General features: G+C 45.0%; 4 protein-coding genes across 5 annotated transcripts; 1 reads left to right on the forward strand and 3 right to left on the reverse strand.

Annotated features, from left to right (window-relative positions):
• Positions 1-6,816: 6,816 nt before the first annotated feature.
• Positions 6,817-13,662, forward strand: LOC133143168 (MAGUK p55 subfamily member 3-like). The gene is made up of 18 exons (XM_061264960.1): positions 6,817-7,132; positions 9,314-9,420; positions 9,492-9,610; positions 9,717-9,794; positions 9,867-9,950; positions 10,013-10,150; positions 10,235-10,316; positions 10,575-10,660; positions 10,737-10,811; positions 10,889-11,085; positions 11,184-11,236; positions 11,631-11,915; positions 12,045-12,197; positions 12,293-12,373; positions 12,465-12,558; positions 12,633-12,741; positions 13,091-13,213; positions 13,348-13,662. Exons 2-18 carry the CDS (start codon positions 9,381-9,383, stop codon positions 13,528-13,530), a joined length of 1,980 nt encoding a protein of 659 aa, XP_061120944.1. The 5' UTR covers positions 6,817-7,132; positions 9,314-9,380; the 3' UTR covers positions 13,531-13,662.
• A 27-nt stretch (positions 13,663-13,689) lies between these two features.
• Positions 13,690-16,498, reverse strand: psmc5 (proteasome 26S subunit, ATPase 5). The gene is made up of 12 exons (XM_061264842.1): positions 16,411-16,498; positions 15,718-15,789; positions 15,566-15,635; positions 15,376-15,473; positions 15,241-15,297; positions 14,943-15,173; positions 14,753-14,879; positions 14,487-14,677; positions 14,323-14,421; positions 14,140-14,250; positions 13,988-14,074; positions 13,690-13,868 (listed from the first exon to the last, which is right to left on the reverse strand). The coding sequence occupies exons 1-12, from the start codon at positions 16,432-16,434 to the stop codon at positions 13,815-13,817; spliced, it is 1,221 nt and encodes a 406-aa protein (XP_061120826.1). The 5' UTR covers positions 16,435-16,498; the 3' UTR covers positions 13,690-13,814.
• A 348-nt stretch (positions 16,499-16,846) lies between these two features.
• On the reverse strand, positions 16,847-22,629 carry LOC133143083 (SWI/SNF-related matrix-associated actin-dependent regulator of chromatin subfamily D member 2-like). Its single transcript, XM_061264840.1, has 13 exons — positions 22,057-22,629; positions 21,362-21,549; positions 20,809-20,851; positions 20,610-20,732; positions 20,067-20,186; positions 19,283-19,378; positions 18,724-18,825; positions 18,476-18,637; positions 18,274-18,371; positions 17,919-18,054; positions 17,723-17,845; positions 17,549-17,650; positions 16,847-17,479 (listed from the first exon to the last, which is right to left on the reverse strand). The coding sequence occupies exons 1-13, from the start codon at positions 22,513-22,515 to the stop codon at positions 17,426-17,428; spliced, it is 1,806 nt and encodes a 601-aa protein (XP_061120824.1). The 5' UTR covers positions 22,516-22,629; the 3' UTR covers positions 16,847-17,425.
• A 310-nt stretch (positions 22,630-22,939) lies between these two features.
• Positions 22,940-25,941, reverse strand: atxn7l3b (ataxin 7 like 3b). 2 transcript variants are annotated; one of them, XM_061264846.1, is made up of 9 exons: positions 25,923-25,941; positions 25,569-25,659; positions 24,891-25,145; positions 24,689-24,821; positions 24,418-24,589; positions 24,201-24,301; positions 24,101-24,123; positions 23,971-24,016; positions 22,940-23,700 (listed from the first exon to the last, which is right to left on the reverse strand). In XM_061264846.1, the coding sequence occupies exons 3-9, from the start codon at positions 24,939-24,941 to the stop codon at positions 23,621-23,623; spliced, it is 606 nt and encodes a 201-aa protein (XP_061120830.1). In that variant the 5' UTR covers positions 24,942-25,145; positions 25,569-25,659; positions 25,923-25,941; the 3' UTR covers positions 22,940-23,620. The 2 variants fall into 2 exon arrangements, with proteins under 2 accessions (XP_061120830.1, XP_061120831.1); XM_061264847.1 differs by lacking the exons at positions 25,569-25,659; positions 25,923-25,941 and adding an exon at positions 25,340-25,531.
• Positions 25,942-25,953: the final 12 nt, after the last annotated feature.

The raw sequence follows: 25,953 nt of genomic DNA on the forward strand, positions 1-25,953 counted from the left end.
AACACTTTTACCTTATGTTCGTGAGAATCAAGTTTGATTCAACACCGATTCAACTGTAGTCAAAGACTGGTTCGTGTGGGGCTCGAACCATGGTCTCCCGATCACCGGGTAAAGTTAAAAACCATTCTGCCATTTTGGACGGGAAATTGCGGCCGTTTTGTAACATAGTGCATTGTACATAGACTCGGATTTTTTTTTTTTCCTAAACATAAAAAATTACCAAGATTTATCCCGGACGTTTTTTGAGGGCTCAAAAGTGAGACATGTCCGGGGAAAAAAGAGGACGTCTGTTGATGCTATTTTTTTAAACGCATGGTCGAGTTGTTTCCAAAAGTTGAAGCCAGTTGTCTTTAAACTTCATTGCACAATTCTCATGACGTCTGGTCACGAAAAGGAAAGATTGACGTTCATTTTACGCTGGGTTACATACAAGTGAATGGGGGCACTGCCGTCTTGCGGTAGCTTCCCGTCATTACATGTACCGCTTCATAAACGAGAGTCAAAAAGCCTGTATGTTTCATATCGTACGACGTACGTATTTATTTAATTCTGCTTATGTGATAATATTTTAAATGTACAATTAAATACTCATATGTTTAAGTTCTAATAACCATATTGTAACTTAATTGAAATGACGTTTACATTAAAGAAAGAGCACAATGAAAAAAGGAAATGGACATGGTCATTTTACGCAGGGTTACATACAAGTGAATGGGGGCACTGCCATCTCGTGGTAAATTAGCGTCATTACATGAACCGCTTTATTAAGGATAGTCAAAAGCCCATTATTAATTAAAATGATAATATAAAAATATTTGATAAAAATAATAATATATAATACTAATACTAATTACAATAAAATCTATACAGAAATTACCACTATAAATCATTATATCAATTATATATATACCTATATATATACATATATAAATATACATTATATAGCAATTATTCATGTAATTTAATTAATATAATATATTAATGTAATAAATATATGGTATAAATTAATATGATATATTAATTTAATTAATATATTAAATGGGCTTTTGACTATCGTCAATGAAGCGGTTCATGTAATGACGCCAGGCTACCGCAAGATGGCAGTGCCCCCATTCACTTGTATGTAACCCAGCGTAAAATGAACATGTCCATTTCCATTTCAGCATTGCTCCTTCTTTAATGAAAATATCATTCCACTTCATTTACAATATGGTTATTAGAACTTGAACATATGAGTAGTTTACTGTACATTTGTTTAGTTTAAAATACCAGCACATAAGCAGAATTAAATTAATACGTACGTCGTATGATAAGAAACATACAGGCTTTTGACTCGTTTATGAAGCGGTTCATGTAATGACGTCAAGCTACCGCAAGACGGCAGTGCCCCCATTCACTTGTATGTAACCCAGCGTAAAATGACCATGTCTGTAGATAATTGCATGATTGTGTATTGTGCTAAAAGAATGTCCCGCACGGCTACCGTAGCTGAGACGAAGAAGCTGCTCTCGCTCCCCGGATGTAACGCAACCAAGTGAAAGATTTTGTCCTCTGAATCCTCGTGTGAGTTTATTAAACTGCTGTCCTCTAAACGTATGGTGCTTGCTTCGACGCGCATAACGACATGGTGTCAGAAGACGTCTCGGACCTGCCCTCTGTGTATTGAGTGGTGTGTTTTTTTCTTCGCCGTGCTCCGAAGTGCGAAAGGAATTAAGTGAAGGCTGACTATGGCGGAAGGATTTCGCAGGCCTGACCCTCTTGTTTTTGAAGGAGACGTTGCCGAGAATTGGCGTATTTTTGAAAGTGAATATGACATTTTTATCGAGGCTGCACACGCGGATAAACCTGCCAAGACAAAAGCGTACATCCTCCTCAACCTTGCAGGAGCAGAAGCCATTGAACGGGAGCGTTCATTTGTATACGCTGCGGAAGTTAGAGCGCCAGGAGAAAATGGAGCCGTTATGGTCCCGGCCGAGTCTCGGGAAGACCCCACGTGTCTCAAGCGAAAATTTCGAGAAATGTGCAATCCACAACACAACAAGACGATGGAAAGGCACAAGTTTCACACTCGAAATCAGAAGCAAGGTGAGACTATTGAATCTTTCATCAGTGATTTGAAGATAAAAGCAAAGAGTTGCCACTTTGCAGAGCTCACAGACGAATTGATTTGTGATAGAATCGTGTGTGGCATCAACAACGACAGTATAAGAAAGGCTCTGCTACGCGATAGTGACTTGACCCTCGCTAAGGCAATTTCTATCTGCCGTATTTATGAAATGACCGAGGAAAACACAAAAGCATTAACTCTGCAAGTAAACCCTGTGGATGCGCTACAACAAAGCTCCAATAGAGGACTGTACAGGTCAAGAAATAAGAAAGCAAATCAATATGATTCAAAGAACATCACTACTTGCAATCATTGTGGAGGCAGCCACCCAGCGCAAAGGGATAGATGTCCAGCGTTTGGCTTGAAATGTCACAAATGTGGAAAGATGAATCATTTCAAGGATTGCTGCAAGTCAAAGCCAGCGTATCACAACACAGAAAGAAAGAGTTTCACAAAGAAAAGCTCCACTAGAAGACCAGTGTATCACGTGAAGGTCGAGCAAGAGAAAGAATACACCGCTGATGATGATACATACTATGTAGATGGAATTTCTGTGGACACTATCAATGCACATATGAAAAATAGAGATGAAGGCTTTGTCACTCTGCATGTGCACGGGAAACCCATCGAAATGAAGATCGACACCGGAGCGAAATGTAATGTAATGGCTAAGGACATGTTTGTACAACTCTCTGAGGGGAACATTATTCCCTGTGGCAAGTCTACAAATCTAGTGGCTTATGGCGGCAGCAAGATCGAAACTGCAGGTCTTGTCTCACTGTCATGCTACTTGGATGAACAGCAACACACGCTACCCTTCTTCCTCGTGGAGCGTGATGTTATTCCACTTTTGGGATTTCGTGCATGTATGCGTCTCGGACTTGTCACATTCAGCCCTCACGTCCACCAGGTCGGCACGGAGACTATTACAGACTTTGTCAAAAATATCAAAGAGAAATACAAAGATGTGTTCAGCGATGAATTAGGAGAACTGCCAATCACCTACTCCATGGTAGTAGATCCAGCTGTACGGCCAGTCGTGCGTCCAGCGCACCGTGTCCCCTTGGCGATGCAGGCCCGCGTTAAAGCTGAACTTGATAACATGACAAGCAAAGGAGTCATCTGCCCCGTCTCTGAGCCCACGGACTGGGTTTCATCGATGGTAGCAGCACACAAGAAAGACAAAGAAGAGATACGACTGTGCATCAACCCAAAAGACTTGAACAATGCTTTAAAGAGACCCCACTATCCGATGCGTAGTGTGGAAGACGTAGCCAGCAAAATGTCAGGTGCCACCCTGTTTTCGGTGCTTGATGCCAAGAACTCCTTTTGGCAAATAAAGCTAGATCAAAAGTCATCCATGTTGACAACATTCAGCACACCTTTTGGGCGCTACCGATTTCTCCGCATGCCATTTGGCATCAACTCAGCAAGTGAAGTTTTCCAAAGCTCAATGGAACAACTGTTTGCCGGTTACCCATGTGCTGTCATAGTCGATGACATCATTGTGGGAGGTCGCGATGCTGCAGAACATGATGCTAATCTGAAGAAAATATTGGATCGTGCACAAGAGATCAAACTTAGACTCAACTCTCAAAAGTGCAAGTTTCGGCTCGACCAAGTCTGCTATGTTGGTCACATATTCACAAAAGAAGGTCTGAAAGCCGATCCAACGAAAACAGAAGCCATCACGGAGATGCCGGTCCCGCAAGATGCCCTAGCTGTGCAACGATTCCTGGGCATGGTGAACTACTTGGGGAAGTTTATCCCAAATCTCAGCGACATTGCAGCACCACTCAGGCAGCTCACTCACAAAGACGCTGCATGGTGCTGGCTCCCCCAACACCAACAGGCATTTGAGGAATTGAAGTCATGTCTATCCAGCTCACCTGTCCTTTCTTATTTTGATGTAGGGAAACCTGTGATGCTAACATGTGATGCATCCCGTTATGGGTTGGGTGCAGCATGTTTACAAGATGGAAAGCCAATTGCGTATGCATCTCGCACATTGTCAGATACAGAAACCCGTTATGCGCAAATTGAAAAAGAACTCCTTGCTGTTGTTTTTGCATGCACTAAGTTTAAGGACTACATCTATGGCAAGCACACTGTCATTGAAACAGACCACCAACCTCTGGTCACTATACTAAAGAAGCCGATCCTCACAGCTCCAGCTCGTCTGCAGAGGATGCTACTTCGTCTACAAGCTTTTGACATCACCTTGGTTTATAAAAAGGGCAAGCAAATGTACCTTTCCGACACCCTGTCAAGAGCCCCAAACGGTAAAGTTTCTGAATTATCTAGTGCTCACAGCTCGTTTGAAGTCATGTCAGTCAGTTTTATCTCGACAGCCAGGCTTGAAGAGCTGAGAACACACACTGCCAGTGACCAAGTGCTTCAGACTCTTAGCAATGTGATCCAGAATGGATGGCCTAACAAAGAACGTCAGGCACCGCTCTCTGTCCGCCCATACTTTCCATACAGAGACGAGTTGGTAGTGGAAGAAGGTATTGTTGTTAAAGGACACAGACCTGTCATACCAATCTCACTGCAACAAGAGTACATCCAAATTATGCATAGAGGTCACCCAGGCCTTGAATCAACTAAATGTAGAGCCAGAAGTACAGTGTTTTGGCCCAACATGAACACGGACATCACAAAAGTACTACTGTCTTGTGCTGTATGCAATAGCACACGACCACACCAGCAAAAGGAACCGCTGAAAGCTCATCCTGTCCCTACCCTGCCATGGTCTACGGTCGCAACGGACATTTTTGAATGGCATGGTCAACAGTATTCAGTCCTTGTTGACTCTTACTCGGGATGGTTCGAAATTGATCTGCTTCGTGATTTGTCTTCAGCTACAGTGATAAGAAAGCTAAAGAGACATTTTTCTGTTCATGGAGCACCCCATACACTGATTTCTGATAATGGCAGACAATACACTAGCCAACGATTCCGCGACTTTTCCAAACAGTGGGACATTACGCACGTTACCAGCAGTCCCGGATACCCGCAGTCGAATGGATTAGCCGAGCGTGCCGTCCGCAGTGCCAAACAGCTCATGGAAAAGTCACACCGAGATGGAACGGATGTTTTTCTCAACCTGCTCAACCTCAGGAACATTCCTCGAGACAACACGCTTGGATCACCTGCACAGCGTCTCATGTCTCGCCAGACACGTTCTACCTTTCCTGTCAACAACACTCTGCTTGTGCCTACAATGAAGGATGCAGGACAAGTTTCTACTCAGCTTCAAAGGAAAAGACTTGTTCAAAAGCAGTACTATGATGCAACAAGTTGCCCTCTGGTGCCACTTGTGAGGGGACAAATTGTCCGGTTACAGACTGCAGAGGGATATGACCGCCTCGGGAAAGTGGTTCAGGCTTGCAAAGAGCCGCGCTCCTACATCGTTGAATCCAACGGAGGCATCTACAGGAGGAATCGCCGTCACATCCTTCCTGTTGCTGAACCAACCCCACCTTTGCACGCCGACTCTGACCATCACTCTCAACCACCGGTTCCGAGTACGCCAGACCCTCTTCTATCCAGTCCACATGCCCGACCGTCTCACTTCTCTCAACCATCTGCTCACTACTCCACCAATGAGCAATCGACAACATCTCCAGCTGACGTGCCCACCCGAGTGTCACACAATTGTTCTGCTTATGTGACTCGCTCAGGTCGGATTTCTAAGCCGAATCCGAAGTACAAGGATTGAACTGCATGTTTGTTAGTTGCGTTTTGAAAAAAAAAAAAAGTTAAGCTCTAAGGTTGTTTACATACTTGTTATTATTACCAAGTGTACCTTCGTGCATTTCCAAGAAGAATAATTTGTTAATTCAGTAAGTTTTATGCTGCCAGTTTTACGCAGACTTGTTTATTTGTAGACTGTCACGTCACATTTGTATATTACAGTTTTTTAGTTAACAATATTTTTTATAGAGGCAATGTTCTAAAAGGAGAGGATGTAGATAATTGCATGATTGTGTATTGTGCTAAAAGAATGTCCCGCACGGCTACCGTAGCTGAGACGAAGAAGCTGCTCTCGCTCCCCGGATGTAACGCAACCAAGTGATAGATTTTGTCCTCTGAATCCTCGTGTGAGTTTATTAAACTGCTGTCCTCTGAACGTATGGTGCTTGCTTCGACGCACATAACGACAATGTCCATTTCCTTTTTTCATCGTGCTCTTTCTTTAATGTAAACGTCATTTCAATTCAGTTACAATATGGTTATTAGAACTTGAACATATGAGTAGTTTACTGTACATTTGTTTAGTTTAAAATACCAACACATAAGCAGAATTAAATAAATACGTACGTCGTATGATATAAAACATAGGCTTTTGACTCGTTTTTGAAGCGGTTCATGTAATGACGTCAAGCTACCGCAAGATGGCAGTGCCCCCATTCACTTGTATGTAACCCAGCGTAAAATGAACATGTCAATTTTTCTTTTTCATGCTTGACCAGACGACCTCAATGTACAATACACTACTAAAAGTAAACAATACAAAAAGTAAAAACAAGAAGGCACATACAATGAATACATAAGAGCAGTGGATAAATAAATAAATAAATAAATAAATAAATAAATAAATAAATAAATAAATAAATAAATAAATAAATAAATAAATAAATAAATAAATAAATAAATAAATACGCACGCGCAACATGGTCGAAATGGAGCAATTGTGCATACAGCGGACAGTCAGTGTATAGCGCAAAATAATAATAATAATAGCAGTCTTTTTGCTATTGTGTTTACGTTACGGAAGGCGCAGTCGTGCACCGTAGTAGTCAGGAAGGGGCGTCCCTCGGTTCCGTTTGGCTACCAGGTTAATGGACAAAGTGGGCTTTGCAACACCGGCCGAGATGGGAGGAGGCATAGGATGGGGGGGGGCACACAAATAAAAGCTCGTGTGTGAACGCCGGTGCAACGACAGGGAAGTCAGACACAAAAGAGACGAAGAGGAAGACAGCAGAGAGGAAAAAAAGGAGAATAAGACGAGCCTCCAACAGGGTGAGGATGCTCAAAATTGCGCAGATTCCTTATAGGTTGCCTGGCTACCTCGAATGACTGACATTTGTGTGGTTTTATATTTTGTTCATTTTTAAACACCCGTTGTTAAGTGCGTTTGTAAATTATAGGAATATATAGAAAGTATCCACGTACTAGAAATTCAGGGGACTTTTTTTTAAGGGGGCGGGGTTAAATTAGTGTCAATCACCACAGAACCATCAGCTTCTTTCACTTTCTGGTATAACTAAGTTTTTACTCCACTGTCCCGTTATTATTTATGAGTTATAGTGCGCTTACCTCGTTGGATATGACTGTATTTAGGCTAATGCTCCTAATAGAAGTTAATTGATTGACTAAGAGCTTTTGGAGCGCTCCATTCGTTTGCACCCATAAACACAAACTGAGAGGGAGCTTCGAGCGTTTGGCCACCTACCAACAGCGTGCAATGGCTTGCCAAAGAGACCCCGGGTCGTCCATCTGCCCCACAAGCTGAGTTCAATCTGCTGGCTGGCTCCAGCCTGGCTGGCTGCTGTGTGTCATGAAGGTGTTTGGAAGTCGTGTTCCTCTTGTAAGCCTCTTAAGAGCCTTCTGGCTTTCCTCCTCGCCTAGCCCTGCATTCTTCTCTCTTTTATTTCTCATACTTGGAATTTGGCATCATCAGAGCGTCTTATTTTGTTTGCATGTCAGTGTTTACAGATTGGATATTTGCTCACCAGTCTTTACAATGAGGCTTAATCTTTAAACGTAGATGACTCAACTAGCTGATATTCAAGAAATAATGTATTTGCTCAGCTGTCTGTGCCACTGACCAATAGTGACCGGCAGAACATTGACATGCTTTTGCACTAGGGGGGCAGAAAAAAACAATTCACTGATGGATCCTCTTTTTGGAACATTTGTGCTTACTCTAACGCTATAAGATTTGTTTTAATGTCAAATAAATGCTATTACTTGAGAAACGTTGGATAAAAATTGAAATGTACATGAGTACACACACACACAAACACACACACGGCAGATGGCCATAACTGAATTGATGACCTTGCCCCCGTTCCGTCTCTCTCCAAGGACCCCCCACTACAGGAATATTAGTTTGGCCAAATGTCCGTGCGCGTGTACACGTTTATGTAATAACAGGGACCCTCTGTCAATCAGGCAGAATCACATTAAAAGATTCCAACTGACCGAAGCAAAGACTTCAAGCCTCCATCCTATTGTCACGCGATTTGTGAGTTACCCTGTATGCACAGGATGGGCAGATGGTCTTTTTCTATGTACTGGCGACTCCCCCAGCCACCCACCCCCACTCCAATCCCAGAGTCACCCCGCAGCAAAATAAGCATGGCAAACAGGTGGCGTGTGTGCAAGAACAATTTACCAATTTGCGTCAGGCACGATGATGACTTTGTTGTATAGCTCGATGATTGACAGACATTGATTAGCCTAATTGCCCAAGTTTATGGACGGCTTTGTGTGATGCTGCTTATGTCTCAACACGTGTCTATACTATGAAATTGACAAAGTAGCATGATTCACCATTCACCATAGCAACCCAGCCAATACAATTTCGCCTTGAAACACGCATAATTGTCCGTTCCCCTGGTCTTCTGCCGCTTGTGTCTCAGCTCTCCAGCAGATGCCATGTTGACTAAAGCAGGCGAGATAATGCCACCATATGTCAGCCAGGAAGGCAGATTGCTGCGAAAAGAAAAGCAGGACGTTGTTGGCTTTGAGCTCACGTAATTAGAGAGAGTGACGAGATGAAGGGCGGCAGCGGCTTGGAAGACGAGTGCATAGTGGGGGAAGAGCCACTTCAAATCACCATAATAATCAGATGGATGACTGACTGGCACTCACCAGTAAAGCAATCAAATTTTTCAGATTTTTTTTTTTTTTTAATGTCCTTGTCTTATCTGGTGAGCAGACAGATGGATGGACATGTTGAATCAGTGGCAATCACGTTCTGCCCGGTCGAGGTTAGCGAGGGTGACGCTACAAGTCAAGACACTTTAATCATTGTGCTTGACCTTTCATTGTGAGAGTTCAATCCCACAATCGTACTCAGCAGTCAAATTCAAGTTACAATTCATCATAAGGCCATTTCATTCCACCGTGGGAGGGAAATGCTCTGAGCTTTATACTGCTATTTCATATCAATATCAAATGTTTTTCATTGTGAAGACACCTTATCTGGTCTTGAGGAGAAGGGGACACCACCATTGGAGCCACTCTCCTTTCCCTTCCTTGAATGCCGCAGCCGAGCATGCCTGTGGTATCTGCAAACACAGGTAGAAGGCACACGTCTCGGACGCTTGCGCAATTTCTTTAACAAACTCGATGATGAACTCTCATCCGATAGATCTACACGAGACATTGGCCCTGCTCACCTCTCAGCTACACCCTGGTGCCAACCATGAGGAGGACCTGGTCTTCCTCAAAGATGTCTTCAGTGAGAAGAGCCTCTGCTACCTCATGAAGGTGGGCGTGTCTTCTCCTGCAAGCAAAAAGACTTCTGTTGCTTTGCTTGAACTCTACACAGACCAAATGCATAAAATCCACTGTGCTAATTAAGTCAAACTCTCAGATTCATGAGAAACTGAAGCAGTACAAAAAGCAGAGCCCCACGCCGGTCCTGCACAACGCCTCCTGGCTGGCGGAGCATGTAAGTGCAGCGGCGCGTCCTCACCCTAAATGTCGTTCTTCTTGACTTGATCATTTTGAATTTGTGTCCAAGCTAACAGAAGAACTCCAGAACAGGCTTCCCGAGGAGAAGGAGGGGAAAGAGCTGCTGCTTCTCTTGAATGCCCCTCACATCAAGGTAGACAATTACAAAAAAAGAATGTCCTCTTTTGATGAATCCAAACGTGCCTCTCTTCACAGGCTATGCTGTCGACCCACGACACGGTGGCCCAGAAGAATTTTGACCCGGTGCTGCCTCCCTTGCCAGAGGATGTGGAGAACGAGCCAGAGGAGGAGTCGGTGAAGATCGTCCGACTGGTGAAGCACAAGGAGCCTCTGGTGGGATGAAGATTTGGCCACGTTGCTTTGAATTCCATTCATCGTTGGAGTCGGATGGATGTTTACTTCATTTCCTCCATCCAGGGTGCGACCATCAGGCGAGACGAGGCAACCGGCGCAGTCATCGTGGCGCGGATCATGAGGGGAGGAGCGGCCCACCGTAGTGGTGAGAGGTGCTTTTGCCTTTTTGGGGGGGGGGGGGGGGTTTACTTTGCAACAAGTGGACTTCCTTGTCAGCTCTGACACACAAGTGAGGAGATTACGTTGTGTAATGCGTTGCAAACTGTCAACAGAGATTAAATCCTCCAGATTAGTGCCACGAGATTGCATATTTCAAACAGGGCTGGCTGGATGTTGCCATGGAGATGTCATCAACTTCATGCTTTCGTGCTTCACACCATGTCGTCCGTGTTTACGTTGCCAGGTCTGGTGCACGTGGGGGACGAGTTGCGGGAGCTCAACGGCAGCCTGATAAGCCACAAAAGGCCGGATGAAATAAGTCACATTCTGGTAAATGTCACATTTTCACCGGTTTCAATCCAGAGACGAAAGCGCTGCTTGACGCCGTGATGTGTTTTAACGCCAGTCCAAGTCGCAAGGCTCCATCACGTTGAAAATCATCCCAGCCGTCATCGAAGAAGACAAGCTGAAAGAAAGCAGGGTCAGGACATTTTGAAGATGAAAACAAATCATCAGAAGCCAGGAGTAATCTGATGTGACCTTGACTACGTTGCGCAGGTCTACCTACGGGCTTTGTTTGACTACGTGCCCCTTGAGGACCGAGCTACGCCCTGTCAGGAGGCGGGGCTTCCTTTTAAACGCGGCGACATCCTTCAGGTGGTGAGCCAGGAAGACGCCACTTGGTGGCAGGCCAAGAAAGTGGGCGACTGCAACCTGCGCGCCGCGCTGATCCCCTCGGCGCGCTTCCAGGAGAGGTGTGCTTGAGCTTAGATATTTTTAAAACAAGCCACTTAGAAATCAACACAAATTCGTACGATGTTTTAACGAGTCATTTGATTTGGTCATTTGACAGGCGCCTGAGGTACCGTCTGAAGACCGGCTCCTTCCCGTCCATCGCGGCTACATGTAAGACGTCCCGTCCCGCCCGCCCGCCATTACCCATACGCACCCCAAACTGACAAGCGACTTAGATAAGATCGCTGCTCGTGCGCCCTCACACGGGTCACATGTAATCACAGAGACGAGCAGCATCAAGAGAGATTATGGAACCAGAACAGCGGATCCCGCTTTAATCTCCACAATCTAAATGGTGTAATCCAATTAGAGGACAGCATTAAATGAAAAAGGGCCGCACAAGCCAAAGGTGCTGCTTTCGTTGCAGTCGGTTGTTCTTTTGGATGGACGCAGAAAGATGCACTTGGATGTTGAGGATTATTAGAGTTACAGTTTTACCTCGTCATTCAAATCCAGGACAACAAAAAGACAAGGATTTAGCAGTAACAGTTAATGAAATATTTGTTGTTGTTGTCATTTTGTGTTGCTCTCTGCAGTGATTGTTGTGTGTCCTTCCTTGCATTGCCCCTCTCAGACGAGCGACACGACCCAGGTAGGACTTTAGCACGCACGAGCAATGTACTAAAGTGTATTCATTCCGGTTGGCTTGCTCACCCCGTGACTGTGTTGTGCCAAGTACATGAGACCTCAACCTACCTTCCTCTCGTCCCGTCTCCTCCTCCTCCTCTTCTTCTTTCCACTCGCTCGCTCCTCCCCACAGACGACAGTGACCTTGAGGGAAAAGATGTTGGTGAGGATCAACAAATGTCTCAATGAATGAATCGGTCTTCTGGCATGAGACGGAGATTGTAGTTCCTCCCAATTCCAAGGCCACAGTTGAATTTCAGAATTGAGTCCAATAACTCTTGTTTGACCACAGCTGGCCGGCGCAGAAGTTTCCGTCTCAAGAGAGAGCAGCAGAACTCATCGGTTGAGCCTTGCACCCCCGACGCCAATCACATCGATTTCCTGATCTACGAGGAAGTGACGCTTTATCTGCCTGGCGACAGGCCTCGCCTTGTCGTGCTGCTCGGTAGATGGCGTCCGTCCGTCCATCCATCCATCAATCTGTTCCCGGGCGCTCCCCTCGCTTGCTGACGGGGGTGGTCGTCTGTGTGTTGTGTTCAGGATCCCTGGGAAGTCGCATCGCCGAGCTCAAACAGAAGGTGATCGCAGACAATCCCAGACTTTACGGATTGGCCGTGCCTCGTGAGTGCCCTCTCGAGAAAGACTCCCACGTTCGAGTCGTCATATTTGTGAGCGGGCGTTGTTTTCTTTTTTTGTATTTGTGCCATCAAAGACACCACACGACCCAGGAAGAGTCATGAGCGCGAGGGAGTGGAGTATCACTTCATCACCAGAACGTCTTTTGAGGCCGGCATCCACGATGGCAAGTGAGTACAGGACTGACCAGATGAACGGCGTCAGTCGGGCTGGAAAAGCTTGACATGCCTCTGTCGTCTTGCAGGTTCATTGAATACGGCGAGTATAAGGAGAATTTATATGGCACCAGTTTGGAGTCCATTCACAGAATTCTGCTTCAAAATAAGATTTGCCTTGTGGACGTGCAGCCTGAGGTTGGTGTGAGGAAGTGCTGACCTCAAATAGTGTGTGTGTGTGTGTGTCATCAAATTTTCAAAAAAGTTAGAATTTTTTATCATACCTTCAAACACTGCTGCGCTGGTCTTGGCTTGATTGTGATGGTGCCTCAGGTTAAAGTCCCTCGAAGCAGCGGGAGGAGTGATGACAACATGCTGGTGGATAAAAGTTGTCTGTTTGAAATTTGCCTTTCAATGAAATTTACCTTGAGCCAAACTTACCATGTTTGAGTTGGATAGCAAAGCCTGACAACCGACTATTTCTGTTAGACGGAGGTTTGACTGCACTTTTTGTTTTTCTTGCTGGCTTGCCCACATTTCCTCAAAGGCATTGAAGGTTCTTCGCACGCCGGCTTTCAAGCCCTACGTCATCTTTGTGAGACCTTATGTCTTGGACAGCGAGAAGAAGTCTCTCAGCTCCTGCTCCTCGCTCGTCAGTGTCGCCGTCACGGTGAGTGGAGGCATAGCGACTAGGAACAAAGCCCAAGTGGAAGTGTCGCACGCTCACGTCGGCCTCGGAATGTGATGGTAGAAATGCACATTGGGGTCGTCAAGCTTTTTTTTTCTTTTTCTGGGGGGTTGCAGGAGCAGGACCTGACGGACATGAGACAGTCGGCAGAGCTGCTAGAGCAGCGCTACGGCCACTGGCTGGATTACGTGCTGGTAAAGGAGGATCCGTTCAGTGCCACGGCAGAGCTCCATGCCGTGCTGGAGCGGGTACGACTGGAACCCCAGTGGGTGCCCGTGTCCTGGCTGAGGACGTCCTAGACCTTAAACCTGAACCTGCTGCCAACACCACCGTGTCAAGATTTTTCTTCAACTTGCTGCAAGTGCCAAATAAATCCACTTTTGTGTTGGTTAACATGCACAGAGTCCATTCACAGCGGCAGCTACTTTGCTGTTGATAATAAAACTTTTCAAATGAACTTTTTTGGGTGTGTGTGTGGGCTATCTATTTATTTTAGGACAAATGCAACAATTTGAAAGTAAACCATGAACAAACTCAGGAAACTATACATGTGAGGCCCGCCTTGTGTGCAAAGAGAAGCAAGTTACTTCCACAGCTTCTTGATGGACATGTTCTTCTCGCTGTCTTTCTGCATCACCTGCAGGACAATTAAGCAAAAGCTTAGGAAGTCTTTGCACACATTTACCAAATAACTTTGAAGCCAGCGGCAAAGTGTACTCCATTAAAAAGACAAAAAAGAAATCAAAGTTGACCAACCTTTGCCACGGCCATCTCAAAGTCCTCCTGGGTGACGTGTACTCTCCTCTCTCGCAGGGCGTACATGCCCGCCTCCGTGCACACGCCCTTCACAGCGCAAGCACAACGTGTTTGGATAACACAAATGCAACGAGCGAGTGGCAAACGCTCACCTTAACCTCGGCGCCCGATGCTCCAGGCATGAGCTCGGCGATCTTCCTCAGGTTGATGCCTCGCGTCAGGTTCATCTTCCGCGAGTGGATCTTGAGGATGTCGAGGCGAGCCTGGCGGACCAAAAAAAAGTGGTGATGTGGTGTGATGTCGCCAGCGTGGATTTGAATCTGGGAGAGCGTCACCTCTTCGTTGGGAGGGGGGAACTCAATCTTCCTGTCAATTCTTCCTGGCCTGAGGAGAGCCGAGTCCAGGATGTCGATACGGTTGGTGGCCATGATGACCTGCCGCCGGCACAGAGCACATTTTAGACACACTTGAACACTCACTACGACGGCGGCAGCTCCACCTTGATGTTCTTGGTGGCCTCAAAGCCATCCAGCTGGTTGAGCAACTCCAACATGGTCCTCTGCACTTCGCTGTCCCCGCCCGAGCCGCCCTCCAGGCGAGACGAGCCAATGGAATCGATTTCATCCATGAAGATGATGGAGGGCGCATGCTCTCGAGCCATGACAAAAAGCTCGCGCACCATCCGAGCACCTTTCGGGACAAAACTTAAGTTCAGATTCAAGCAGAAATAGAACGTATCCGGCGAGATGCGTTATTAGCGCTCACCCTCTCCAATGAACTTTTGCACCAGCTCAGACCCCGACACCCTGATGAAGGTGCAGTCGGTGTGGTGGGCTACAGCTCTGGCCAGCAGGGTCTTTCCTGTCCCCGGAGGTCCGTAGAGCAGCACACCCTAATACAACCACAAACGTTTAAACATCCGTCCATTTTGAACGCCCTTGCACCAGTCACTCACCTTGGGCTGCGCGATGCCCAAAGCTTCAAAAAGCTCCGGGTGTTTGACGGGAAGTTCAATGACTTCTTTGATTTCCTTAATCTGCTTGTCCAGTCCGCCAATCATCTCATAGGTGGAGTCGGGAACCTTCTCCACCATCATGAGGGAGACCAGAGGATCCACCTTGTTGGGGAGGATCTTGTGCAGCGTGTAACTGTCATTGCGGAGAGCCACGCGGCAGTTGGGGGTGACCTGGGACAGAAGGGCCCAATGAAAAGCAGGCTCATGTAAATGACAAATAAACTGCCACAATACTCACATCATTGATGTCAATGTTTTTATCCACGTCAACCACAAATTTCCCCTCTGGATGCACCTGGGGGAAATGAAGAAAAGAAATCCATATTACTTGTGCGGGCTAAGTGTGTTTTTGTACAAAATCTGGAGTGTATACCTTGACCAGCACTTTCTTTTTGTCCATGACCCTGACCACTTCTCCGACATAGGAGCCTTGCTCTTGAAGCAACTGCAGCTCCTCACGGAGGAGACGCACTGAAAGATAATTAATGGGGGGCAGTTATTTGCACAAAAAGTGTAAAGATAAAAAAAAATAAATACATAACTAGGGTTAACCCCAAGCATACCTTTAGCGTTGAGCTCATTTCTCTGTGCTTGAAGTCGTCTGAGATTCTGGCTCTTCTCGTTCACAGTCAACTGTTGGAAACGAAAAGGAGGTTAAAGATGGCGAATAGTGGACTATAAATTTGCGACAACAACAAAAAAAACATTTGCTTACCTGTAATTCTTCTATTTTTGATAAGTAGTACTGCCGAAGACCTGTTCCACCTTTACTCTCGCCCATCTCCATCTGGAAAAAAATCGATAAATCAGGTGTTGTGTTTCTTAACTATAGAAGACGGCTTCAATCTTAGTATTATCTATCTTGCCACACTGACATAAAATGATGTCAATGACGAATGACTACACACTAGACCCAATACACGATATGAATCATTTATTATCATTTTGGATACCTCAAAAAAATTCAGGATGAATAAATGACTTGAACAAGTGCAAAGACAAACAGTTAAAAATGTATCGTAAGCAAATGAAGGCAAAGTGAGTCAGCAACAAGCAAAGCTCGCAGGCATTGCCGTCGTGTTCAAGCCAGCGGACCGACTATCAGCGTAAACAAAGCGGACGTAAATACGTATATTCATCGTCTACATGGTGAGGGTAAAAAGACATGCATACATGGATGCGTTAAATGGAGACAGCACGGGCTAGCTGCTCGACTAGCCTAGCCGCAATGATACAGCAAACACGGGAGCAACATCGTTTTGACTCGAGGGTTTTATCAATAAACGACACCCGTAATACAAGTTATAATTCATTCAAATTAGCTAAGATTTGAAATATAAGTCCGCTGACGTCGCTTAAAGGCAATTCTAGGACAAAAGTGTATAAACGAGCTGACAAATCCACCTACATTGTCGGTGCCGTCCCCCTCCATCTTGGAACGCTAGCATCCGTTTGAGAGGTGACGTATTTCCAGTTGGATGTAAATGTACCACAGCGCCCTCTACTGGGCAGAACCAACTCCGCCGAATAAATGCTACCGTAAATCACCCACTAAGAGAGCACTTAAAATAAACACTACAACACCGCTCTTAAACAGATCTTTCTATTTTCAGTGATCGGTATATAAGCTGATATATTTTTATTAGGTTTTTATAAAAATAGTAATGTTGGTTTGTTGTGTATGTGGTTATTTAAATAGTAATGTCGCTATAACTCCATGCAAGACCAGCCACACCGGTTCCAACTGAAGCGCCGGAGTTCTCAGACTTGTCCTAACAAGCACCTCCATAGTATCAAGTCAGGCTCATCACCTTGTACCAGTCACTAAAATAAGCACTGTAATATGAGAATTGTCTGCATGTTTATTAAAAAATACTCCATCCATCAGTTTTCTACCGCTTATCCGGAGTCGGGTCACGGGGGGGTCATACTACAAATGTATAAAAGATCAAGAGCTTGAAGTTAAAATAACATGCAAATATCTAACCACCTTGGGGGGAAAAGGAAGAAGCAAGATGATATTCTTAACAGTTTGGCATATCTGTAAACATGGAATGTTCAAGGAAATAAAAGCAATCCCGGTGCAACAAAAGCATTTCAATGATGAGCTGATTAATGCAATTACAAAGTATTATAAACAAGACACATTGATTTACAGACATTTCGAACCTATTTGTGTAACTCAAACAATGTAATACCATAGAAAAATAACATGTAAACATTCACAAAGTTTAGAATAAAAACAGCAATCATTGCGCAAAGACAATTTTTACTTTGGAATGAAGCATGCTGGGAAGAAACTTTTTTTTTTAAATGCAACAAGGCTGAAAATGACAATCTACTTGGAAGATTGAAGGAATGTCAGAAGAGCTTGTAAACATTTGAATTTGGACTCATTCTTAATAAAAAGACATGTTCATGCTTTAGGTGAGTCTGATCCCAAGAACCTGCTCCAGTTCCTGTCTTCGCTGCTGCACCTGAAAGTGAAGCAGGAGTCAGTTGGAAAGAGAACAGTAGAGTCGCAACGTTGCGCCATCCCGACGTACTTTGGTGTACACGTATCTGCCAACTGCTTCGGGCATCCATGGCGCCTGGTAGAATTCAGTCCTCCTCTCTTCTTCTGGATTTCCTGTCACTTCTGTCATTACCTGGAGGAAAACATCAAGTTAAACAACAAAGTGGGCGTTACGATTCGAAGAAACATAAAATGAAATGTTCACTTTAAGGTCTCGGCACTGAGATTTGAGCCAGTCCTGGATGAAGTCCTGAGGATTATTGCTGAAGCTCAACATGAAATCTCTCTCGGTCTTCAGCTGGTTGATGTACTCGATGGTCTCGTGTATCTGCCGATGCAAAGTAACAAGAGTCACGCGAGTTTTCGTTTTTTTTCCCCCTGGATTCAGCTGCTAGATGGACCTTGGTCTCCAGCGCGGCCATTTCCTGCTGGTTGGTGGTGGACGACAGGAAGCTGCTCATTTGGCTCTTCAGCGGGTCGTCCACCTCCACGTCGATGTCGTAGCACGCCGTCTTTTTCTGGTCATTGGGGTCCACGCTGCCCAAAGACAAAGGCTAGATCACAGAAATGCTACTTCATAAACTAACGGTTTAGAATTCCCAATAAATTCCACCAGAGGGTGCCCAAACACAATTTCTCTCTTAGACATGGCTATGACTGACTTCAAAGTAGAGATGCCACAAAATGGCATTGAGCCACTTGAAGCAGATATGGTTAAAAAAAAAATGGAGGAAATTCCAATCCAAGCAAGCATACCTAATCATGTGATTGATCACAATGGGGTCAGGGTGCTGGAGTAGCCCGGCCAGTTTCATTGGAATCTCAGAAAACCTCATGCGAGTGCAGCCAAAAATCTGTTCAACATTACAAATTAAAAAAAAGGAGAAAAAAAAAAAAGGGCAGGCAACGTGAAGCAACGAGCTGCGAGAAAAGTACAAATAGTGCTTTGGCGTCAGACCTTTCTGAAATAGTGGTTGCAGTTGATATACTCCTTCTCGTGACTGTCTTGCAGTTTGTTGTTCTTGATGTAGAGCCAAAGTGCCTGCATGATGCTGGCCCGCGTTTGCGTGTGCACGCCCAGCAGCCGAGCCAGCCGCAGATCCAGTTTGTACTGAGGAGGCTGTGCCAAAAAACAGTTGAGCAATCTTTTTTTTTTTTTATAATATGATAAAGAAGAAAGATGGAGGCGTGAAGGGGCACACACACCTGGTGGTCGAGCATGAGCAGGAGCGTGCATTTGACGTTGACGTCACCGGGTCTTTTTACCTGGAAACCGTCCGTCTCCTGAGTGGTAGGCATTCGGTGCCACTGACACATTCAAGGACAATAAATCACATTCCGGAGTCAATTTGTGGAGTACAAGTAGTGAACGGACAAGTTCATAAAAAATAAATACAAATATTAAGGAAGTCATTAGTTGCAGGTCTACAAGGAACATGAAGTCCTTATTGAAGTGATTTCTAATGTTCTTAACTTAGATTCCAAATTCAAAGGACAGGCATTATTTTCAAGAGCTAGGTCGGGGGGAAAAGAAAAATGAGGGCAGGAGTTATTTTGAAAAGGGTTACGTTAACCTAACCTTGATGTTCTGTAATCAAATGTTTTTGGAGCAACAAAAGATCGAGATCTGGAAGCGTCGCCGAGCCTGAACCGTGTCAAACAAAGGCCCGATTTGGGCTTTGGGGTCAAGTCAGGCTGGTGAAAAGCATTGCTGTTTTGCACATGTTGAAATTCAAAGTGGAATGCTTGCGAACTTATGTCATACCTCCACCAAGTGGTTGTCAGGTCCGTAGAGCTCCTTATCGAGCTCGATCACCAGGCTCTTGAAGAAAGATGAGAACTTCCTCTTCTGCTTGCCAGGCTGGGAACAAAACGTGCGGAGAAGACAGACATGAGCAACAAATGAAAGAAAGAAAACAAAAACGAGATTAAATATCTCAATTTTGTTGGATCGAGGTGAACTACCAAGAATGCTTTTTGTTCAGGCCTTCAAAAATACAATTCAAGTTTCCCTCTTCTAAGGACTCCATCGTTTCCTTAGTTTTGTCCGTGTTTTCACGATTGCAGTTTTTGCAGCGTTTGCAGCTGCATTGCTTTGCGCTGACCAAATTGAAGCGTAGAAAGTGGAGACAAATAGAAAAAGCTGCGAGCACGCACGCCCGCCCGCTCCCTCCCTCCTCGCCCCACCCCGGCCCTGTGGAAGCATGTTTGCACAACACGACCTCTTTCACTTCTTCTCCGACATCCCTTCTGGGCTGTGAGCAGCATGCCTGAACATCCCCTTCATGTGGCCCCAGATGACACCGCCAGTGCTGCTGGAATTGATGGAGGGAGGAGAGGCATGTCAGCCCCGTGGTATGTAACGGCCTGTGGTTTCAATTCCCGCCTTCCAAACCAGCGCAGGGGGGGGGCTGCGTGTGTCGGGGTGGAGCGCAGTAAACGCACATCTGGAGGCGTCATCCCAGCCAACCGGCCGCGACCAGAAGAGACGCAACAATGGAGCCCGAAATACAAATGCCCGGAAGGAGATTCCGGTGGAATTGACTTACTTCTTCCAGAAGTTTTCCCTCCACTCGCAGTTCCCAGGAGGACACCTTCTCTGCCTCCTCGCCCTCGGGCTTGCACGGGGTGTACGTGTTGGAAATGTAGATCCTGAGCTTGCGTTTTTGCTGCGTCATCGAAAAGGAAACAAACAAGCAGAGCTTTTAGACAAGCTGGCGTCTGTTAAATTGAGAGTGAAGGTTGAAAAATGACAAGCAGATTTATTTTTAATTTTTATTTATTTTTTTATAAAGAACCATGAGTTACTTTCTGAGACAATTTGATTTATTCAAGTAAATTTTGCTGGGAAATGCGCTCATTATGAAGATTAGTTACATTTTTGCACAATACATGGGGTCAGAGAGAGCTCAGGGCTGTTAGTCATTAAGTTTTCGGAAAAGTACTCATCAAAATGAAGCAAGTTTTTGTCTAGCAGTGTTCACAGTGAAACAAAGAAATGCTGGTGTACCACAGGGAAGTGCCTTAGGACCATCGCTTTTCTATACGTTTCAATTGGTACTTGCCTATTTGTGTGTCACAATGTTACATACCGTAATGGGCTTCTTTATAGCCTCCTGTATTTCCATGCGCTTACGCGCAATGGTCTGATCCAGTTTCCTCTCAAAAGCCAAGAGGTCCATATAGGCCTGAGACTCTGGCACTAGGTCGCGGATCTACAGAGGCAGCATGAGGATATGGTTATGTCGAATAACCACGGCCAATTCCCAAACGTAATGTTAAATCTCTTACTCTCTGTGGGAGAACCTTGTCGGCCATCTTGCGTCTTTTTGCCCTAAAATCAAAAGAAACAGGATTGCCAACTTGTGTATGGGAAATTATTATAATATTTTCCCAGTGACTTATTGTTCAAAGAAACCATCACGGTCACACATAAAAGGTTTCGCAATTATTTGTACTTCATCACAGTTCCACATCATCGCGAATCCTTTAAAGCATTCTCGGAAGAGTCCAAAGTGTCCCTTCGGGGGCCAATTAGTCTTCCACGGGGAGACTTGGGCAGGCCGTGAAAGAGCTTCATTGTGGAGCCACACCTCAAGACTTGCCGTGGTCGAGTGTGGCATCACAGAGCGGTTTGAAGTCAAAAATAGCCACCGCTCTCCAGTCACGGGATGCTGCCATGACTGTGAGTCTCGTGTGTTTGGTTGAAGATGTATTTACTGTTTAGAGCTTGACCACAGTGGAGTAAAACACTAGAAATTAGGGATGGTGTTCCGTCAAATGGACTAAGACTGATTGCGTGACTTAGAAATGAATGACATTTCAACACACTCTCGCTTCTTACCCTCGCCGGTGGCCTCCCAGCGCCTCTTGCTGTTGCTGAAGGTGGTGATGAAATAAGCGCTTCCGCGTGGCGTCCATGCCTGCTGGAGGCCCCATGTTAGGCCGCATGGGCATGCTGCTGCCGTATGAAGGACCGGGAAACTGAACTCCCATTGAGCCCCCAATTCTACCAAGGGGTATCCCTGGACGCTGGCAAGGGAATAAGAAATATTGACTCACTTAAATAATATCTTCTAAATACATATACCGGCGGTTGGCCACTTCTAAGGCCTCATAGTTTCATTATTCTGCTCCATTTTTGTGACGACTGCGTGATTCAGTATTAAAAAACACGAATGGCACATTTTGTATTGTTGACCCACATGTTGGGTTGACCCCATATGGCTCCGAGTGAGTCTCACTTACAGATGGTGCTAGTGATAAACCTTTGATTTCATTTCAACTTAAAGATCTCCAGTCTTTTGAAGAATAGAAAACTTTCAAAAGTTACTTCATCGTGGCTTGTGCGTGAAACCCGAATTTGTAGCGACTTTCAAATGCGGAAGCACGGCTGCACATTGACGGCGCTGCTTCATTATCGTTTAAAACCAAATATTTTGGATAGTAAACGCTAATCGTGGACAGAAAACCTTTCGGTTAACCTTTTGACCGTCGACTTGAATCTAGTATAAGCATGCAAAAGAAGCAAAAACCAACCTGGGTGTACTGCGCTGCGCCGCTTAAGGAGCGGGGGTATGCCGCTGCAGTAGGCGGCATCCCGGGCATCCTCAAGCCCGCTGAGAGTCCAATATTCATCGGGTTCAGACCGGGGCTCATGGTCGGACCCGTGAAGCTTCCCCTCGTCGACATTCCGTGATTTCCAGTGACGGGGAAAACGAGAGAAAAGGTCGCTCCAACCTTGTCTGTTCTAAGTTTAAAAGTTCGCTTTACCTTGACGTGATCTGACAGCGCGTAATGTAAACAACAACAAAACAAATAAAAAGAAACGACTCCTGTCGTGTTAAGTTCCGCGTTTTTGTTTATAACTAGTTGTTCTGGTTCGAATACTGAACTGATGTGAATGTTGGACGCCTTTTCAACCAGCTTACATTGGCGTTGTGTTTTTTTTAGGCAATAGCTCGTATGTCGAATGCTGCGTTTACAAACATCGGGCATTTGGCAAAAACAATGCGTTTTGTTCTATCTTTCACAGCAAAGCATTGTTTTGTTTGACTTTAACAATGAGATTAAGCCCACTAAATTCCCCCCAAAATATAATTGGTCTTCATTACTTACCCGCTGAACCTTTAAACAGAAACTTGTCAGAAATATTATACGATGTCCGCACTTTAGTTGCCGGCACCTGAAAGCACCAAACACCGCATGAGCGCATTACAAACAAACAAAACCCGCAAAAAATAAACTTCGCATTCCCCTACCACCTGATCAATACAGTGACTATTATCAAAATGTACAACAAATACTTCTTGAAGACTTATTTGAACTATTCCGACTGTCTGAAGAACCCTTGCTGATTCGACAGCGCCCCCTGGTGCTTGCGTCTCAGCAGCAATTAAGTCAGTTGTATTGACGCCCAAAAAAACATCTAACAAATTTATTATGATAAAACAGATGAAAGAAACCGAGCCGTTATAGCAGCAATTCAACTCTATGAATATTTACACTATCACATCACACTGAGGATTTGTGCAACCCTTTTACACTGTAAACACAAGATAGACACGTTTGAACCCTAAATAACAAGTCCATCCCTCCTCCCCCCCCCAAAAAAAAAGAAAGAAAGAAAAGACACCTGCTTCCGCAGCAATTGCTTGTACAATTAAATGTTCACTCGTTGGCGAGCGAATTGTTTCTTGTTCAAACTCATCCATGCACACGCAGAGAGGTGTGACAACAGAAGACAACCCATTTCTAGTGATTGTCTGAAACGTAATGTGACCCTTAGTCATTTTCTTCCGGAAGAACATACAAAGCTGAATTACATAAGCGCTCTGGGCGTAATTCACTCTTTTTTTTTTCCTACAACACATTGAATCGTATATGCGTTAAAATCATACCTCAAATAGTTCATTATTACGGTGAGAGACTGTCCAGCAGAGGACAAAAAGAGCCAGTGTCTGTACGATGATTTGAAAAATAAAAAAAGTGTCAAGTATTAAGTGGGAGGTCTGAGCAGTCATTACCGTACGAGCCAGCGAAAAAAAAATAAAAAGAAATACTTTCACCACATTCAAGCACTGCTGGTTGTTAGCACGCGGCGTTATTGAGGGAAGGTCTCCTCTTTCATCAACATGCGTGGGCTTTCCTGGTTGTCCAGGCGACGTCGAGGACCCATCATGCCTGTGGGCAAAAGGTCACCATAAACAATTTTTACTTCCCCTTTTCAAATGATTTCACTGTTTTTTTTTTTCAGTTGAGTTGCAACGGTTTTAAGTCACATGAATGGTGGATAGAAAAATTTAAATTATATATATTGAACTTTCACAAAAACCTGGCATTTTGAAGAGGGGTGTGGAGACTTTTTCTGTTCACAATTTCCGTATGGATAATTATACTTAATGTGGCGGTTCACTTGGGTACAAGAATGTTAAAGGGCTGATTTCTACTTACTGCTCTTATGCTTGAAGGATTTGGATCGTCTTGGTGAATTTGGATTCTGAAGTGACACAAGAGTCATCGTTTCGAATTGGTGAATTTAAAACTAAAAGACGGGTTATAGAAACAACAACGGTAAAATTACCTTCTCAGCTTTTCTTTTCTTGGCTGTGAGCAAATAAAGAAGAAAATATTTTTCACAAGGATTAGAAATTAGAAAGCCAATCATTAACGAAAAGCAGCACCTTTCTTTTCCGCCCCGTAAGACCAGTCGTTATCGTTGACGTCGTCGTTGTCCTCTTGGTCGCTCTCGGACTTGTTGTTGGTGTTGTTACCTGTGACTATTCTGCGAAAAAAAAGAGGAAGAAAATGGCGTGGAAGGTCCCATCATAAAGTAAGAGTTAAAAAACTTCATTCCCATGCCTTTTTTTTTTTTTTTTTTTTTTTTGTGCGACGCCTTACCTGCGGTTGGCTATGCGGCTGCTGTTGCGTCCCATGCCGAGGCACTTCTCCAGGTGCGGGGCGAAGCGCGACGCGGCGATGCTTCGGTTGCAGTTGGGACAAACGCACTCTTTGTTTTTCCACTGGTTGTACACCTGGCCGAAGACATCCAAGCCCGGCTGGTCCACGATTTCTTTCCACACAAACGGAAGAGCAGTCAGGATTGACAGAGCACATTGAAGAAGACACAAAAGTTTGGAGTAGACCACACCACGTAGATGCACATCCTCACCAAAGTCCCGCATGCTTTCTTGGTCCGTGTCTTCCAGGAAGAAATACCCCTGCTTGACAGCCCGGTGCACCTCGAAGCAAAGGCCCAGGCAAGCGTCCTCCACCAGGTCAGACAGGATATCCTGCGCTAGGCCCTGTAGGCGGCAGGAAACAAGGCATGGCTGTCAAACTCAATCACTCACTCTGGTGCATTTTCTGCGCACCTCCAGCTTGCTGTTGTCCAGGCTGGACATTGAAACCTCCTCCATTTTCATTTGCCAGAAGATCCAAATGAGCCGTCGCTGCTGTGGTCATGCTGCAGCTCAGCAAGCCTCGGCCAAAACAGGGCTGCGACGAGGAGATTGGTGGAGGAGGCTGATGTTGACACTACTGCAACTCGACCACAAACGTGCTGCAGGTGGCTCACAAATGCATATCGGATCTCTTGCAAGGATTTCCTCTCTTGTTCACTTTATATGCTGAGGATGAAGACAAAGGAAAAAGCACGTTACGTTGGCGAACACTCCAATTACCTCCACCCCCCTCTTGGAAGAAAGAAAAATCAGGCGGAACAAAACAAAGAAAAGCAGGATCGGATCGGAAGTGCCAGCGCACGACAAGGCGGCCTAGAAGCGCATCGAGCGAACACAACGCGATGAGCTTCCAACGTTACATTCAACGAGTTTAGATGAGCGACTCCAAAGTGTTGGTAGTGTCCTCCCTTTCTCCGTCGAGATTTGCGCTGGCCCCGAAGCTCACGTCAACGCCGCTGCATTGCGGCTCTTGCTCTCGCAACATCTCGTAAAAACACGCGTACACTCGTTTGCAAACGTCTCGCCGTGGATTCAAACGCGTCTGCAGTCAGCGCAACCGCGCAAAATGTCTTGATTGGGTTTATTTACCTAGTGCGGCAGGCATCCATCTTTAGATCGCAGATCAGACAGAAGCAATCGATCGCAGCGCGACGCCTTCACTTTCCACCTTCGCTCGCTTCTTGATTGGAGGAAAAAATGGATATACGGTTTAGTCTATTCAATTACTTGAGTAAAAAATAAAACGAGTCCTTGTTATTAACTTAATGTTCCGAAATTCCATATCAATATAGGTGAAATGTGTGTGTGTGTTTTTTTTTTTTTATGAATATATATTTGGTGGCTTTGTAAAAAATGTGTTAACCTTTCCATTATCAAGAGGTTCTGAATGATGTGAAGAGTTTGAATTTGGAATGATTTGTTGAAGGTGTCATTTCAACTTACTTTTTTCGGGGGGGTGGAAGAAGTGGAATTC

This window comes from Syngnathus typhle, linkage group LG18 (genome assembly GCF_033458585.1).
Source record: "Syngnathus typhle isolate RoL2023-S1 ecotype Sweden linkage group LG18, RoL_Styp_1.0, whole genome shotgun sequence".
Lineage (NCBI taxonomy): Eukaryota > Metazoa > Chordata > Actinopteri > Syngnathiformes > Syngnathidae > Syngnathus > Syngnathus typhle.